General features: G+C 41.4%; 1 protein-coding gene across 1 annotated transcript in view; it reads left to right on the top strand.

Moving 5' to 3' along the window:
- The window catches only part of CCDC173 (coiled-coil domain containing 173), a 16,044-nt gene extending 693 nt beyond the window's left edge, over positions 1 to 15,351 (top strand). Inside the window, exons 2-11 of the mRNA XM_042040530.1 lie at positions 1 to 164; positions 404 to 577; positions 672 to 868; positions 1,775 to 1,931; positions 2,940 to 3,079; positions 3,914 to 4,106; positions 4,428 to 4,592; positions 5,096 to 5,161; positions 11,435 to 11,475; positions 12,225 to 15,351. Coding sequence (XP_041896464.1) covers positions 1 to 164; positions 404 to 577; positions 672 to 868; positions 1,775 to 1,931; positions 2,940 to 3,079; positions 3,914 to 4,106; positions 4,428 to 4,592; positions 5,096 to 5,161; positions 11,435 to 11,470 — 1,292 coding nt within the window. The 3' untranslated portion in view covers positions 11,471 to 11,475; positions 12,225 to 15,351. The remainder of the gene's footprint in view (positions 165 to 403; positions 578 to 671; positions 869 to 1,774; positions 1,932 to 2,939; positions 3,080 to 3,913; positions 4,107 to 4,427; positions 4,593 to 5,095; positions 5,162 to 11,434; positions 11,476 to 12,224) is intronic.
- The last annotated feature ends 2,286 nt before the right edge of the window (positions 15,352 to 17,637 follow it).

The raw sequence follows: 17,637 nt of genomic DNA, 5'->3' as shown, positions 1-17,637 counted from the left end.
CAAATGAAGCAGATCTTCGTCAGGTAATTGTATTCCCAAAAGCAGAATGGGAAAGGATTCAGGGCAGCACTAGAGAAGCAGCACACATTGATGAGAAGAAAGAACAGGAAGAAGTGCACTGGGACTCCAAAGCTGCTGGAAAAGACCCACCCAATGCCACTGTGGTAAGTACATTTGTAAACAAGGGTAGTCACTTTTATATATACAAAACCACTCATAGTAACATTTCTTGGTGTACTCCCTTTGTTTAACATTTGCTTTTGAATATGTATTTTAACTAAATGCCATTTAAATGCATTTAATATCTAACATAAACATTTACTTTTTTTACTTAAAGCTAAAATGCAAAATAAAAAACCAATCCAAAATTTAAATGTGATTTCTAATTTTGTCTGCACTGTAGAGCCTGATACAACAGAAACTTCAAGCCAAAAAATTACGTGAAGAAAAGGAAGAGGAAGAAAGAAAGTTACTTGATTTAGAAGAAGCACAGTTTCAAGCAGCAAAACGGAAGGAGGTTATCGATCGTGTAAAAACCTACCTAGGTTATCAAGACGACAGAATGAGACAGTTCCATGTTTGTTGACAACTTATATTTTTAAAATTGAAATTGTACTGAATGTCTTTAAAGACTTCTGAACATGAAAATGACTTTAAATGTTCTCTTGCAGAGTGCACTTCTACTTACTAAGGTCCTAAAAGAAAGAGATGCTCAAGTTGAATTTCAAAAGTCCAGATTAGTTGACAGCAAAAAGAAGGATTATGAAGAAGGGCAACGTCAATTTAAAGAATACATTCTCAGCGAGCAAGAAAAAGCACATCAGCATTATATGAATCAACAGGCGCTACGCAAAGATCAGCTAGAACAGTAAGTAATAATTAAAAACAACCCTACTTCATTATTTACTTAAACTCTTCTAAAAATACATTCTATGAGGTTTTTACAGAAACTTACTAATAATTTGATTCACAAATGCCACTCTTTTAAAGGAAGATCACAGGAGATCTTGCCCAAAATGGAAAAGCTATATGCCTTTTTAGTTGCCAACAATCTGCATGCAAAATCACCTCTGGCAAACATCAGCAGGTTTTAGTCAATTCACTATCCATATGTTGTTAATGAATTTTAGGTGTATTTCTTAGTTTTTGTTCCAGACAAGGAAAAGGTTAAATTAGATTTTCCATTTACCCATAACAAGCTTCCAGACTGCACAACAAGAGAAGGCATTACTGTCACTTCTATTCCTTCTCTCAGCTCTTCTGTAAATCTTACAGAGGGGTCCCTGGTGGTATTTATAGGACTGGCCCTGGTGGTCTGATAGAGGAATCAAATTTCCCGAGGCAGAGGAAGGGTTCACAGTCTGGTCTTACATAATCCAGGCACAACACATGAATCCTTGCAGAAGTTAGTATAGAACACTACCAGCTTAAGCTGCTGCCTGCATGCCTGGAAGGAACACAGGTATGGTGGGTCATACTGGGAAATCTTGTTCTCCAAGGATGCTGCAGATATAGGCCAGAGTGTTACCAATGCAGTGGTGCTAATGAGTCATCCAGCTAAAAATTGTCACCACGAGACTGCTAACTGTGAGCATACCATGTAACTCATTTCTACCAGGGCTACCATTACCAACAGTCATGCTGTTATTTACCTCTGATATTCTACCTACCTTCAACTCAAAGTATCATACTCCTTACTGCAAGGTACCTATGGTTATGCAGTTCATTACTTCATGCAGTTCCTAGACCATTTATTCACCTTTTTCCAATTCAGAATAAAAGAGCGTGAGCATCAGGCAGATCTGGCCAAACAAGAAAACAAAAGAGAAGAAGAAGAAATACAGAGATCGATCCAATTGTACCAACTGGAAATTCAGAGAAAAGAAGAAAAGAAACACGAGGAAAAAGTTGAACGCAGGAGGCTGTATCACGTAAGTAGCAGCAAAGCAGACAGTTCAAAATGCTTGTTTCATCTCGGCTGTGATGGTTGGACTCAGCCCACAAATACAGGGGTCTACTGGCAACAGGGGGTTTGCTGAGAGCTTTAGTAGCATGGATCAAATGCCTACCCTGCCAGTTGCAGGCCATGTCTTTCCTCTGTGCTTCTGAGAAAGACCTCTTGGGAGGCCACTCCTGTTGTCTGAAGAGATGTTGGCACTTGATGCTTTGACTGGTTTATGGTTAAAGATTTGGCTGTAGACATCATGGAATATCTCCTTGACTTGAGACCTGGATTTAAGTTTCACATTCCTGCTGTTTTAAGCCCATTTTTCTTTGTTAGAAAGAGGGACTAGACAGAGACAGAATGTATCTGTTGAACTTCACTTTATGATTGGAGAGGTTTAGGAATTTAGCCAAGACCTGCTGCCATCTCATTTCATCTTTAAAGGCATCCTACTAAGTACAAACAAGAAGTGCCTCAGAACAGTTCTGGCTAGCATGCAAAAGACAGTTGGTTTTTTACATAGAGGTATAGAAACCTCCTCTTCAGCTGTGTTTTGGATTAAGCTCTTAGACTGGGATAGTTTTGGATGAGGTGGGGCCAGGAGCTGAATGATCTGTGTGTGGTGGTTGGACAGTCCCCTGCCACTCACCGTCCCTGTTGCCCACGTGTGTCAGTGGGAGCATGGAATAATGTTCTCTGCATCTCACAGCAATTTTTTTGTGCAATGGACCTGAGAAGCAGCTGTTTGATGCTCAATTCCTTTTCCCCATCCTCACATCTACCTCCTCTTGATGCATGTCTGAATAGGGAGGCAGAAGTAAGTGGAAGCATCCCTTTCCTGTCTTCTCTCTCCGTTCCTGAGAATCCCTTTCCTCTCTTCTGTTTTTGAAAGAACTTGAGGGGGAGGAATAGGGTGTGATTCCTGTAAGCTGCTACCCCAGGTCCAGATATTCTACATGTCATCTGTTACATCAGGACAATTTTGCCCATACAGGAGTATGTAAATGACCAGAAAATAATCAAAGCAATAGAGGAACAAAAACAAATGGAAGAAGATGATCGGATCAAAGCTCATTTTAAAGCAAAGGAAATTATTGCCAATATGAGAAAAAAGAAAGAAGCTGAAATGCGTAGGTAGGTACAATGCTAGGGTATAAATTATAAATAATCTAAAAATTATACTGTAGTTGTTCTCAGATCATTCAGACTAATGATGTAACACAATCAACAGTTGTTCTAAAAAGTTATTCTAAATTCTACTGATAGGGAAAGCAGGGAATTCAGGAGAAAAAGGAAATTTTTTCACAGGTTCCTTAGTAAGAGTGTGAGGGAGCAATCTCTCCACCCTTCAAAGTACAGAGGCTTATGAAAGTGCAAAGCTTTGCACCAGTGTATTGGGAAAAGTGATTTTCCATATGGCCTGCCCAGCCTCCAACTCCTCAACAATTAAAGACAATTAAGATCCTTGATGAAAATATTTATGACAATAGCTGTATTTCTCTGAGACAGATCAAGAAAAATTATTTGACTTCTTAACAAGGCACATACATTAATTAACTACCTCATGGTCTTATTAAGGGGAGATATTTTATCAATTTAACATTGAGGGTAAAACATGATGATACCACTGAGCCAATCTAAGAGTTTTCTTCCCTTCCAGCTTCTGGCCAATACTTCCAACATTCCTCTCCTGATGGCAAGATGCTAGGTGGAATCCTTACTGAGTGATCCAGCTCATTATTGCAACAGAAACTAGTGATACAATAATACAGGGAACATTTATTTGCTAAATCAGATTATATAAAAATAAACAAAACAGGAGGAACAGGAGATCATAAATTGGGTGGGTGGGCCAGCCTGTGTGGCAAGAAGAGGGAACTCTAGAAGCAGGATTGCTGAGTTTGGTACCTTCAGGTAGACCCAGGTGTGTTGCCCTGGTATGTTACGGAAGCTCATGTTCTTCTGCAGACTAGCACAGGAACGACAAGACAAAATGATTCGTCGATTAGCTGAACACATGGGTGAGGGATTAAAGATGGAAGGTGTTCGACTGGCTAGAGATGTTGCAAGAATAGAAGCTGAACAAGAAAAAAACCGCAAAGAGAAAGAAGCAAAACAAAAGGCTGCCCTTGAATCTATTGCTGAACACAGAGCCACTGTGGTAAGAAACTTGGGCTGATCTTACTTCTGCTTACTCCAGCCAAGGAGCCTGACCCAGATCACAGTTGGTGACTCTGGTGCCATGCATCAGCAGGCTTCAGCAAGTCTGCTGACACCTTCCTGGAGCCCCCTCTCCCTTTCCCCTTCGTGTTGGGCACACATCTGCCAGGGCTGCTGAAAACCCTGGGCTTGGACACTGGCCAGCCACAGTGACCGTGCTTATCAGAGCGCTGATACAGGGCTGCTTCTGCAGAGAGATACCACTTCCAGCTTAGCAGGCCAGCTCCTTGGTTAACTTTTTTGTGTGTTTTGTAAACTACAGATGAAGATGAAGGAGGAAAATGAGAGACAGGAAAAAGAAGAGGCTGAAAAAGAACGTGATGTGTTAATGGAAAATGCTCGCATCTACCAGGAAATGGAAAACACCAAAAAACATGGACGACACAAGGCAAACAGAGAAGTACAGAAAATTCAGATCCAGCAAATGGTAAATAGAAGAGCTGTACCCTGTTAATCCCTTCAGAAAGAAGCATGCATCTAAACCAATAGCACTAGCTCCTGCTAAGAGAAAGAGAGGAAGTTTGCTGTTTTGTTTGGATTTTTTGTGTTTGTTGGGTTGTTTTTAATCACGTGTACTTGGCATATGCTGGTGTTGGGGACCAGCCTCTTCAGAGTATTGGTGCCAATCAAGGCTGGTTTGCAAGGATAGATCACGTCCTGTTCTGTGCTAAATGTTCTACTGCTACTTTCCTGTATCTTTTGGGCAGGTCATCAAAGAGCAGCAGCTAATGCTGATGTTCACTCAGCTACTTAATGTACCCTTTCTGGGGCCATATGGCAGGGGAGAGAGATGTGGGGAGGGATGGTAAGTGCCAAGTATCAACTAAGAATGCTGCAGACCTTCTGTAAGCTTTTATCCTCTCTCAGCTTTAGATGATGGTGATGTTGAGAACAAAATAGTAAGCTTTATTATTCCCTTTTCTTCATCAGGCTGAAAAGCAGGCAAGAAAAGAGCAGGAAAAGCAAGCAGAATTGGACTATGATGCTCAGAGAGAGGCTATTGCACTTTCTAAAAAGCATGAATTTCAGAAATATGCAAAGCAAGTAATCGAAACAGAGTCCAAGACTACACATCATCTTTATCCTCTTCTCAAAGCATGCAAAGGTGAAAGAGGACTTGGACATGGGCCATTTTTCTGAGAAGATAAGAAATAAATACTAGTTTCCAAACATATAATTCCAGGTTGGGACCCAGTTACCTTGTTGTAGCTGTAATGCTGCTCAAGAAGCAAAACCATGAAATAACGTTTAAACTATCCACCAAGGAAAGGCAGAAGTTGTTTTCAAGTTAAAAAAATATGCTTTTGAACCTTACAGGTAGAGTTACACTGTAAATGATTTATATCAAATATATACCATGAATCTGGAGCCCATTTGAAAAAATAAAAGATTGCCATATAAGGGGTTATATTCTCAAAAATCCCCAGCTTGTGTTTCATGAATGTTAGTTTATTTAACTTGAGACAGGAATTCATGTTATATAATTGACTGTCACTGTAACCTGTTCCAGCCAAAAGCGCACTATTTCTTTTATATTTTTAATATTCATTGTTCTAAAAATTCACTGTCCCAGGTTTTTCAGGTCTACACTATGAATTCCCACAGCAAATAGTCACATTTCTCACTAGTCTACTTGCAGTTAATTATTCCCCATAATTGAAAAGACCAAACCAAAACAACAACAGTGGAAGAAAAAAAGAGAACATATGTGAAAGTTAGAATAGTTATGGCGTGCTGTTTTGGTAGCATTTTGCAACTATGTCTGAAAAACGAATGTCATTATATAAATTAGTTTTATTACTTGAAAATATTAATGTGATTTGATCACAGCCCTTAAAAGGTCACCAAAGAGTCAAATAGGTCCTGATATAGCTGTAAATAGGGCCTACAAAATCAGCACATCAACAGGATACAACATGGTTGGGCTGTTCTTTTAAAAAGACTAACAGCAATTCAGTCTGTGGTAAATAGATGTGACCTAAATTGTATCTCAGATTTCTCAGCAGATTTACTCAGCAACACCCAAGCCACAGACACAACTCCCTCCTTAAGCTTAGGTTTCTTTGGTGAAATGTTGACATCATTTCCTTGCCTTGGACTGTTGGGGTTCCTGCAATGACTTCCTCCACCAGTACCGTGGGCTTTAAACAGGGTATCCCTCTATCCAGGTGCCCACTGGAAACAAAGTCCAAGAAACCTGAAGCTTTGTTTTGTTGTGCTCCACAGCTGCCAGTCTCTGCTGGGCAAACTAGAAAATAATACAAGCCCTTAAATAAAAAGGATGGTTGCCAATATTTTAGTTTTAAAAGTGAGTCTTTGGTGTATCCTCAAATTCCTCAGCCTAGCTACCGAAAGCAGCAGGCCTTGGAGAAAGACAGGACTTCGAGGAAGATGTGAGGCTACCCCGGAGGCAAGGTACCTCTAGCAAGGTGAGGGCCAAGCAGAACTGGCTTTACCTCTCCTACACTAAAAACGCTGGGTGTAAGGTGGATGTTGTCCTTCCCAGGTGCAGCAATCACCTTCTCGAGGAGTCTCTTCCAGGCAAGGCAAGGGATGAATTCCTGGAAGGAGACGGAGGCCCGACCTCCTCATCCAGATCCCAGGGCCGCCAAGGGCTCTAGGCCCCCGCAACAGGCAGGCCTGGAGGGGCGAAGGTTCGTGTGAGGCGCGGCAGCGCACAGAGCCAGGCCGAGCTGCACGGCGCCGGCGAACCGGCGGGAGCGGATCGCGGCCGGAGCAGAAGGACACAGGCGGAGGGGCCATTTCAGCCTCTTACCAGGTACAGGCGCGCCGCGGGGAAAGGAGTTGTTCACGAACTGGCTGCGGAGAAGGGCCCGGTCTCCCGGTCAGACTGGCTTCCTTGCTTCCCCTCGTGAGTGACACAGAGGGCAGTGCCCGCCCGCAGCTCCCGGGGGGCGGGGCTGGGCAGGGCGCGGTGCCGCTCCAGCACTCGCGACGCGGCACCCGCCGCCCATTCCGGTGCCATTCTCCCGCCTGGGCGCCGGGGCGTTCCCGCGGACACTGCTCGCTGTGGCCACCGCCTTTGAGCGGGGCGGCGGAAGAAGCCCCGATTTCCCGGGAGAAGCGGGCCGTCGGCGAGGATCCCTCCTTCTCTCTCGCAGACGTTCCGTCTCCGCAGAAGCGGCGAAGAAGGGCCGACGATGGACCGCGATGGGCCGGACGCCGCCCGCCAGGACGCAGAGAGGGAGCATGGCCGCTACTTGAGCCGCCGGGCCGTGGCCCAGGAGCAGCTGGCGCAGTGAGTCAGGCGGCGGGGCCGCGGGAGTGGGGCGGGGGACGGTTTGGGTTAGAAAACTTCCCGTGGCCAGCCCGGCCCGGGCGGGACCCGGCTGCACGGCCCGCGGGAAGGGCGGCTCTCTGGCGCTAACCCGCGTGCCATGCCCGGGGCTGCGTGGCTCACTGCTTTTGAACGAGGCTTTCAGAACATCCTCACGTCGTGGATGGAAAACCTGTCACCTTTCCTCACTCTGTGGTTCCTCCATAACTGTTCTCCAGCTTCAGAAACGTCTCTTGCTGTCAGGGGCTATGTGTATCCTAATACATCCAACAAGACTGGCTCAATTCTGGCACTGAGAGCATGTGGCTTGTCTCATTATTGCTGCTTCCCCAGCCTAGAAGCCTTCACACTTCCAGCTAGCATGGGCATCGTAGCCTTGTCTTGCACAGTGCTCTGTGTACTGCTTAGAAGACTGCTTGCTGGCAAGGGCCCAGGTTGTACAGGGAGTGGGATAACAATTAAACTGGCTAATCAAATTCAGTCTAGTATTTGAGTCCATACACTGGTCATATTCGCTTTTGCTAGTACAGACTTCCCTAGCACCCTCAGACAAACTGACCTTTGGCCAGAGAATTTGGAGCTAGCTTATAGAAACTGATTCTGGTTTTGATCTCTGATATTTTACTTCAAAGTGTCAGGAATTTTTACTGTTAAGGTGCCTGTAGATGTGCATAATCTGTATCTGTTCATTATTACTTCATGTTGTCCCTAGATCATTTATTCACTTCCCTTTTCTGATTCAGAATAAAGGAGCACAAGGATCAGGCAGATTTGGCCAAACAAGAAAAGAAAAGAGAAGGGGAACAAATACAGCGATCACATGACTTGTACCAACTGGAAATTCAGAGAGAAAAAGAAAAGGAACAGGAGAAAAAAGTTGAATGCCAGAGGCTGCATCATGTAAGTAGCAGGAAAGCAGACAGTTCAAAATGCGTATTTCACCTTGGCTGTGATGGCTGGACTTGGCCAACAAATAAAGAGGCCTGTGGGCAACAGGGTCTTTGCTGACAGTTTTAGCAGCATGGGATCAAATGCCTACCCTGTCAGTTGCAGACCATGTCTTTCCTCTGTACTTTTGAGAAAGACCTCTTGGAAGTTGCAATGTGGCACCTGAGCTTTGACTGGTCTACAGTGGACAAAGTCTGCTAGAGTCAGCAAGGAGATTGTCCTTGACTTGAGAACTGGATTTAGGTTTCATGTACTTGCTCTAAGTCCATTTTTCTTTGTTAGAGAGAGGGAATAGCCTGAGGATGACAATATCTTTTAAACTTGGTGATGACCTACTTACCACATGTACTGTTTCCCTGCCAATGCCTGCTTGAGCAGGGAAACTGAAGTAGAGGTACTGTGATGAGTCATTTGCCATGTAAGGGAGTAAAAGGAGAGAATTCCCGCTAAAACCCTACTTGCTTTTTTTCCTTCCATACTCCTCACCCCAAATATACAAATTTTCCCCCATTTCCCCCCAACCTTGTATATGCAACAAAAGCTATACATACTGCCAAGCTATACAAGTGCCATTTCTGAGTCATTACAAAATGCCTTATGCTTTACATTTTGATGGTTCTACAGACTTAGTGTTTGAGCCCTTCAGAGCCTGCACCATATGAATGATATAGAGGATGGGAACAGTACAGTTGGAGACACTGGGAAGGTAGAGCAGAGAATATAAAGATATTCTAAGCCTGGGGCTGCAACCACATACTAGTTTTACTTTTGTTGTAGTTTGTGATAAGTAGATCATGAGAATTTTATCTCTGGGTTTCTATCTTCTATAGCTTCTCTACTGATATAAAGAACTCCTTATTATAGGCTAGGCCTGAAGTATTTGCTAGAATTTGGTTTTAGTTCACGTTTCCAAAATCTCATTCTACATGAAAATAAAAGTAGTTTTCCATTTAAACAGGAATATGTAGCTGAACAGAAAATATTTAAAGCTGAAGAGAAACAAAAAGAAGACAAAGATGATGATCGGATTAAGGCTTATATTAAAGGAAAAGAAATGATGGCTGATCTGACAAGAGAAAAACATGCAGAGACTAACAGGTGGGTCCAGGGATAATTTTCAGTGTTAAGATTCAAACTTGCAATTTCATTTTGTGACAAACATTATTCTCAGCAAAACTTCGATGCAAGCAAGTTTTCTGTAATTAAAATTTGAAGTAGAAAGTGCAGAAAAAATGCCTGCTGGTTCCAGTAGTAATTGGTGCTGTTGGGGGTGGAAGTAGGATTGCTGGTGTTAGAAGCAACAGTTACCAGTTGCCTCTGGTAATCTGAGCAGATGTCCTGGTATGTTACAGTAGCTCATGTTCTCCTGCAGGATGATACAGAAGCATAAGGACAAAGCTTTTGAACAATTAACTGCACAGATGAATGAGGCATTTAAGGTTGAAGATGATCGTCTTGCTAGAGGAGCTGCAGAGGTAGAAGTTGAGTACCAAATGAAAAACAAAGAGAAAGAAAGAAAAAAAAAGGCTGCCATTGAATCTATTGAAGAACACAGAGCCACTGTGGTAAGAAGTGTGGGCTATTCTTGCTCCTCTGTCATATACTTGTATGCAAGAATAGTGTTTGGAAATGCCATAGTTTCTAGTTCAGTCATCTGGAGTAAGACACACATGCAGGTTCTCACCAGGTGCTTCTCATTTATCATCTACAGTTTTAGAACTAAATACTTAAGAAAGGTGCAAGCAGTGTATGTGGTGATCCTCTCCTCAAAAAAAATTAGACTTGGAAGGCTCTGTAATTCTTCATAATTTGTGCAAACTCTGCACTGCTTAGTCCAGCTGAGGAGCCTGACCCAGATCACAGTTGGTGACTCTGGTGCCATGCATCAGCAGGCTTCAGCAAGTCTGCTGACACCTTCCTGGAGCCCCCTCTCCCTTTTCCCTTCTGTGTTGGGCACACATCTGCCAGGGCTGCTGAAAACCCTGGGCTTGGACACTGGCCAGCCACAGTGACCGTGCTTATCAGAGCGCTGATACAGGGCTGCTTCTGCAGAGAGATACCACTTCCAGCTTAGCAGGCCAGCTCCTTGGTTAACTTTTTTGTGTGTTTTGTAAACTACAGATGAAGATGAAGGAGGAAAATGAGAGACAGGAAAAAGAAGAGGGTGAGAAGGATCGTAATCAGTGGATGACAGAAGATGGCATCTACCTGGAAATGGAAAAAGCCAAGAAACAGAGACAACGTGATGCAAACATGGAAGTACAGAAAATTCAGATCCAGCAAATGGTAAACAGAAAAGCTGTACCCTGTCAGCCCCTTCAGAAAGGAGCACACTTCTAAACCCATAGTACTAGACATCTTGGCTAGAAGAGAAAGAGGAAGGCTGCTGTGGGTGTGATGGACGTGTTTTTTGTTTGGTTTTTACCTGTATGCACTGCAGCTGCTGATTTTGGAGAGGTGACTGACTGTACCCATGGACCAAAAGCAGCTTGTTTGTGGAGTGAGAAGGTTACTGCTGAAAAGTTGATAGTGCATGATACACGTTTCAGAGGTTTATGGACCTCCTCTTAGAGCAGTAGAACAGAAGCCTCTTCCAGGCTGACTTGGCCCATGTGAGTCAGGGAGGATTACTGTGAGGGCTGGTAATAAGAGATCAACAATGACAGATCAGATCCTGTGCTGTGCCATTATGACATTTTTTCAACCATGCACTGCTGTCCTCCTGTATCTTCTGGGTAGGTCACCAACGAGCAGCAGCTAATGCTGATGTTCACTCAGCTATTTAATGTACCCTTTCTGGGGCCATATGGCAGGGGAGAGAGATGTGGGGAGAGATGGTAAGTGCCAAGTATCAACTAAGAATGCTGCAGACCTTCTGTAAGCTTTTATCCTCTCTCAGCTTTAGATGATGGTGATGTTGAGAACAAAATAGTAAGCTTTATTATTCCCTTCATCAGGCTGAAAAGCAGGCAAGAAAAGAGCAGGAAAAGCAAGCAGAATTGGACTATGATGCTCAGAGAGAGGCTGCTTTTCATCAGGATCGAGCATATCGGAGATAAAGACAGTGAGTAACTGAATCAGTGCCATTACTGGATGTCACTTCTATTCTCTCCAAACATTCAAGGAAGGAACAAGATGTGGGCTTCCTAATTAGGACAACTGCAAGAATGGTGGAGTTATCGGATATATCTGCAGTATTAAATCCAGTAAAAATTGGGGGGTGGGTGAAGATGGTTGATGCAATTCTGTCCATGTTCTTCCTGCCACATGTACATGAGCCCCCAGCTTGCTCAGGACTGACCAAACACTTGGCATTTTTCTAGGACTATTAGACCCTGCTTTGGCCCTCAAAGCTCTGCCTGAGGGCAGGGCAAAGAACTCTCCCCAGGGCCAGCACAGACTCAGTTATTGTCTTAGTCAGTCCTGCTGTGGTCTGGGATTAGTCACTCTTTTTGGATGGAAGAACATGGCTGGGTGGAGCTGACTGACTGTACCCATGTCAGTTAGCAGGGCCCATTATTCTGTAATGTGAACCAAAGCACAGTAAGTAGGAACAATGAAGACTTGTTTCAAAACCTCACTTCTGACCTAAAATAAAAGGCTAACATTGCTGCACTATCAACTATAAGTCACAGAGTTCTCTCCAATTATCTTGGAGTAATTAATTTTGGAAATTATGTATTACAAAAAGCAACATAGCAATTAACTTGTGACATTGTCCCTCAATACTTTTTTTCCTTAGTTCACTAGTGAAAAATTTATTTCCTTCTCTCTGAGCCAGTGCTTATTTTATTACACCAAACTTTTTTTCAGCAAGCAGAAATGGAAACTTTTATTAAAGCCTTTTGATGGCAGAAGCTGGAGCCTTAAGAAGTATTGACTACAGCAGGAGTGGTGCTGAAATCTGCAGAGCTTGATAATGCTCCAAATGCATCGCTAAGTGCAAATTTCCACATGCTCACTACTATGCAATTGGTGAGTTAAATGGATTTTTAGTCTACCTCCACAGCAGCAAGAAACAAAGTGGATTGCAGCCTCATTTCCTACTCAGCTTCCAGAAATGTCCTGTTCTGCAGATTACATATGTCTGCATTTGAAGTCTACAGCCTTCTTCCATCGGGTTTATACTCCTTTTACTTTGAACATCTACAGAAAAACCATCAAACTCAAGTACCAGAAAACAACTCTTCATTTCAGTACACCTAGAGTAAAGTGGTAAAATTTTACCTAGAGTAAAATTACACCCGTGTAATTTTAAAGCATGTTGGCTAAATACAGATTTAGTTACCCAAATTCAGCATGAAAAAAATACAGCAGCAATCATTATCTCACTTTATTCTATTGACTTTGAGATGCACATGCTTTGTATGCTTGTTTTAAATAACTAATTCTAGTTAGTAATTTTCTGTAAAACCTCTATAAAGCATAGTGTGGTGACACTAGATCAGAATGGCTAGAGGTGGTGGAATGTTGCTGGTGAAAGGAGTCCTCTGTAAGGCAGGAGGCTGTTCTAGCTGCTCACCAGAGTCCTTTGCAGCTGCCATTCAAAGATAGTAACAAAATATAGGGAGATCAACTGCAGGTGATAAGAAGGGAAGTTGTTGACCTGGAAGAATCCACTAATTGAGAGGTATCTCTCATTTAATGCCTAGGGCCACTCTTGTATTAGCTATAGTCACCATTCCTGAAGGTATTTAGATGTGTAAATGGTGCTTAGGGACATGGATAATTACTGTTGGACTTCAGTACTAGGTTAACAGCTAGACTTGATCTTAAAGGTCTCATCCAATCTAAATGATTCTATAAAGTTTTAATTAATAGCTAGAAAATCAGAAAATGCTTTGAAAAATAACTTGACTAGTAAACTTTAATTACTGGTTTTGCTCAAAAAAACATTCTCTCAGATATTGTTCTGCTTCAGGACGTTGTAGCAGGTGAGAGTCATAATAGGTATTAGCCTTATTTGAAAGCCAAAACCTTAGAAAGGCAATGCTCAGAGTGACTGAAACAGAGACCTCAAATCTAACTGCATTTTTTCCACACCTGTGATCCAACCCTGGAAGTAGAACAGCAACTTCAGTTTGAACATGTGGGCTTCCAGTGTCCAACATGGTATTCTCCCAACAGTATTTCATCTCATACCTGTGTGGCTCTGGTACACATGTTAAGAGTACTGTTTTCATGGATCTAATACAACTCCTACCTAGGAAATGGAAGAGAACAGCCTTACATCCTAAGGGAATTTGAATTAGTTAACTGTGCAGCTCATTACTGTTAGGTAGTGTTCCAGGTTGGAGTTACTAGATCTATGCAAGTTCTTTTAGCATTACAGTCTTTGCTACCAATCAGCTCTGAGGAAGTTTGAAGAGGATACCTACCTGGAAACAAACTGCCCATGAACAGAAGAGCTGGCACCATGGGACTATTAAGGATGAACATTTTCATGTCCCAATACAGACTTGCTCTATAATTCTGAAAAAGAAAAAAAAAATCTTTTTAAAGCTTTCCGGTCATGTTAGGTCAAATAATTTACTCTGTTTCAACAGCTAAATTCTTTCAAATGTCTGTTATTAACTTAGGCCTTTCTGTTATCTCTTGAATGGAAGAGTGCTGTAACTAGTCTCTAATTTTCCTCCTTGTTCTGGCAGTACATCCTTGTCTCTGATACTGAATCATCCTTCCTGTTCTGGCAGCATATTTTTGAGAGACAAAAAAGTCACTACCTCTAAACAGCATGCAAAAATCCCCATAATCAGTGAAGGCTAAGACTGTAGAGGGAGGTGAAGGTGAGATGTGAGAAGACCATATGAGATGTCTTCTTTGGAATTACCTTAATTTCTTTCTATTTAAAATCAGTTGTGGTATAGGCTTTGATAAGCTTGTAATGTGTGAAGCCATTGCTTTCACGCTACTGCACTGCCACCACTTCAACCTAAGCTTCTTTTTGTTTTGGTATATCACGGCTTTGATATTACTAGATATTTAAGTGAATACATTTATGATTCAATTCTATCCTCTGATCTTGTAAACCAATCTCTAGTAAGCAGTCTTAAAGCATAAATGTTTGTAGCTTGTTGACACTGTCTTGGATAAACCAGAATGGCACTTCGCTTTTCTGTGGATTGCCTCAGCTCCAATACATTATCCAAAAGTAACAATTGTTAGGTACTGAAGGGCTTGAACATCAGCACTGCAGGTCCAGGAAAATTCAACACTGCATCTCTGTTAACATAATAGTAATTGCCCCCCCACCCCCCAAATGAGTAGCATCTGGTCTGACTTCTTTTCTATGTAAAGGAAAAATAAGCAAAGGTTAGAAAAAAAAAGCAGCATGTACTGGAAGAAGGAAGTGTTACTGAGCAGACCAGGAAAAATCTAACAGCTGGCACAGTGGAAAAGGGCAAAGTTTGGATCTTTGGTAAAGCTTATAAGTATTTCTGCATTAGTATCATCTACAATCAGTGCATATACAATTAACAGAAGCTACTAATTATACACTTAAACAGTTTTTTTCTTTAGAAATACATTTGACCACTATAGAAGCATCTACAAAGGAATAAGAAGCTAGCTACTCTCTCCTTCCAAGTTCTATGTGCCTGCAAAACCAATCAGTGCCCAACAGCAGAAGCTAACTGTGGACCAAGTTACAAGACATGCTATTTGCCAGAACCTGCCTATACTGAAGCTCAAGAAATAAGTGCCATAGCTTGCAACTGTACTGTAACTAGTCTAATTTTATTATGGAACAAAGCAGTAGATTCTCTTCAGAAAGTCAAGAGGTAACAACCAAAGGTAAACTATCAGTTCATCTGTACTGTACTCCTTGAATATTGCTGGGCCTCCAGGTTTAATTCAAACCTATTTTGACTTCAAAAATATCTTACTGAACAAATAAAATGGAGTACATCTGCCTGTAACAATAAAATCCATGTTGACTGTACCTTTTATTTGTGACAGTTTTCTACTTACTTTTACTTTGGAGAGTGCAATAGAAGGTAGAAATAGTATCTTGAGAAGTTGTGGCACTGGCTGAGTCTTCTAATCCTTTATGGGAAAGAGATGTCTGCAGCAAGACTGTGTACCTAGCACTCCAGCTAACCTAACTACAGGAAATGGGAAAAACACTTTCTTGTTTTCTCCTAAGCACTCTGCTGCCCAACAGCCAGGCTGTGATACGGCTATAGGCGAGTTTTTGATTGAAAGTTGTTCTTTCACTCAGTTCTATACTGACTGTAGGCTGTGTTACCACCCCATTTACATTCATATTGAACAGATAGTTCTTCTGTAACTAGTGAAAACTACTCTGCTTCACATTCAGACACACACACACGAAGACTTGTATCTTTTCAAGTAAAAGATCATAGTTGGCAACAAGCAGAGTTTGCAATTAAGATAAGACACAAGGTCAGCTTCATTACATGGCTGCATTTTTATATGTTACAATATAGACATAATAGACTGTCATTTGCATTGTCATAGCAATTCTTAATTAAATCTACTATTTAACACTATCTAACTGGAATAAAAATCTAACTTCACATCTTCAGTAAAAATTTATCGATCTTGGTTTAACTGAGGAGGTCATGTCCTGACATCAAATCACTGTGCCTTGTAAATCTGTACTCTATCAGCACTTCAGAAGGCTGGAGGCTGGCCAAGCACATTTACCCTGAGATGAGCTCAGCTGGTCAGAGCATGGTGCTAACAATGCCGAGCTCCTGGGTTTGGTCCCTGTATGGCCCATTCACCTAAGAGCTGACCTTGTAGGACCCTTCCAACTTGGAATATTCCGTGAATTTACAAGTGCAGGTTGCACAGTATGACTTAGAAGTGATTATTTCTCTAAATGCAGAAGATGCTAATACTGCAAGAAGCACATGTGGCAGACATGGAATACACTAACAAATATGCAAAAAAAGCATTTATTTCTGAGAAGTACTTTAGTACACAAGTTATACACTTCAAATCAAGAACTCATTCTCCCAGCTTACAACTGGATCATCTTCCCTGTTATGAACTGTAAATTTCAAAGTATCCAAAACACTAAGATTTATTACAAAATACTCTGCTAAATGCTACATGCACAATACTGCCGGAATAATTAACAATTCTTTTAGCTGAAGGAACCCAATTATCAGCTAGTTCCTCTTACCATTGTTCACAATTTAATATGCCTAAATTCTTTCCAATCCTTTCAACCATTCTTTTCAATAGCAGCTGTGGCTAAATCCACATACAGCCTACCTTTTATAATGGGGATATGTAGCAATGTCTAACTTCCTGCCAAAAATAGCAAGTTTCCTTAAGTACTTTACATGTTGCAAAATTTAAATTCAAAATCAGGGTGCTGCATTAATTCAGTTTATTTAGTCCTTTATATATCTTAGAACTTCCATGAATACAAATATAAGTTTAAAACCAATCATATGCATATTCAGCAGTTCAAGACTTCTCCTCTGAACTTATGCATGTTAACTGCCCTACTAGTTTTATTTGAATAATGACTTTATGATTAAGGAAAGATACTAATTTACTAATTCTTTTACAAAATGTACCTTTACTTTTACGTAGTTGTACTATCTAAACTCATAATTATTTTATATTTTATTACTGCTATTCCTTTTGTAAAATTTCATACTAAAACTAGAAAACTTATTTTCATATGGTATTTTTAAAAAATACCCAAACAAGTGAACATTACTTTTGGCCTTTATACAACAAAGTTTTGTTTAAACAGTGTTCCTAATGACATGAATTGTTCAAGGGTGAGAAGTAAGAGTTAAACTAGAAGTACATAAGCACCAAAATAGAAAGCTGAAGTTTTATGCTAGGTAACTGCAGAACTGTACCAATTAAAATTTTGCAAGATGCAGTTCAAAGACTTTTCAATGTGCATTTTCTTTAATAATTTAGTTAAATACTCCATTAGGAAAATTACTATTTTCAGCAAAAGGAAGGTATGTAACAGTTCTTTACATTTCCATTACACTGACTAGAAGTGTGGCTGACCACCCGCCCCCCCACAAAAAAAAACCCAACAAAACCTTCAAAATACCAAAACAAAACCAACAACCCCACAAAAAGAACACTTCAATGGCTGCTGCTTTGATATAGTATGTATCTCTTTAGGTTTTCTATTACAAGGGAAGTCCTAAGAGCAGGAATATACATTTTTGCCTGTCAGAAAAGCAATGAGTCTACTATGCCCCTAGAGGTGTGTCCAAAA

Source organism: Corvus kubaryi, unplaced genomic scaffold (assembly GCF_017639235.1).
Source record: "Corvus kubaryi isolate FWS band 111438036 unplaced genomic scaffold, C.kubaryi_AGA036_p1.0 37396, whole genome shotgun sequence".
NCBI classification, from domain to species: domain Eukaryota; kingdom Metazoa; phylum Chordata; class Aves; order Passeriformes; family Corvidae; genus Corvus; species Corvus kubaryi.
The sequence above is the reverse complement of the archived record's forward strand: the minus strand, read 5'-3'. Positions and strand labels throughout refer to the sequence as shown.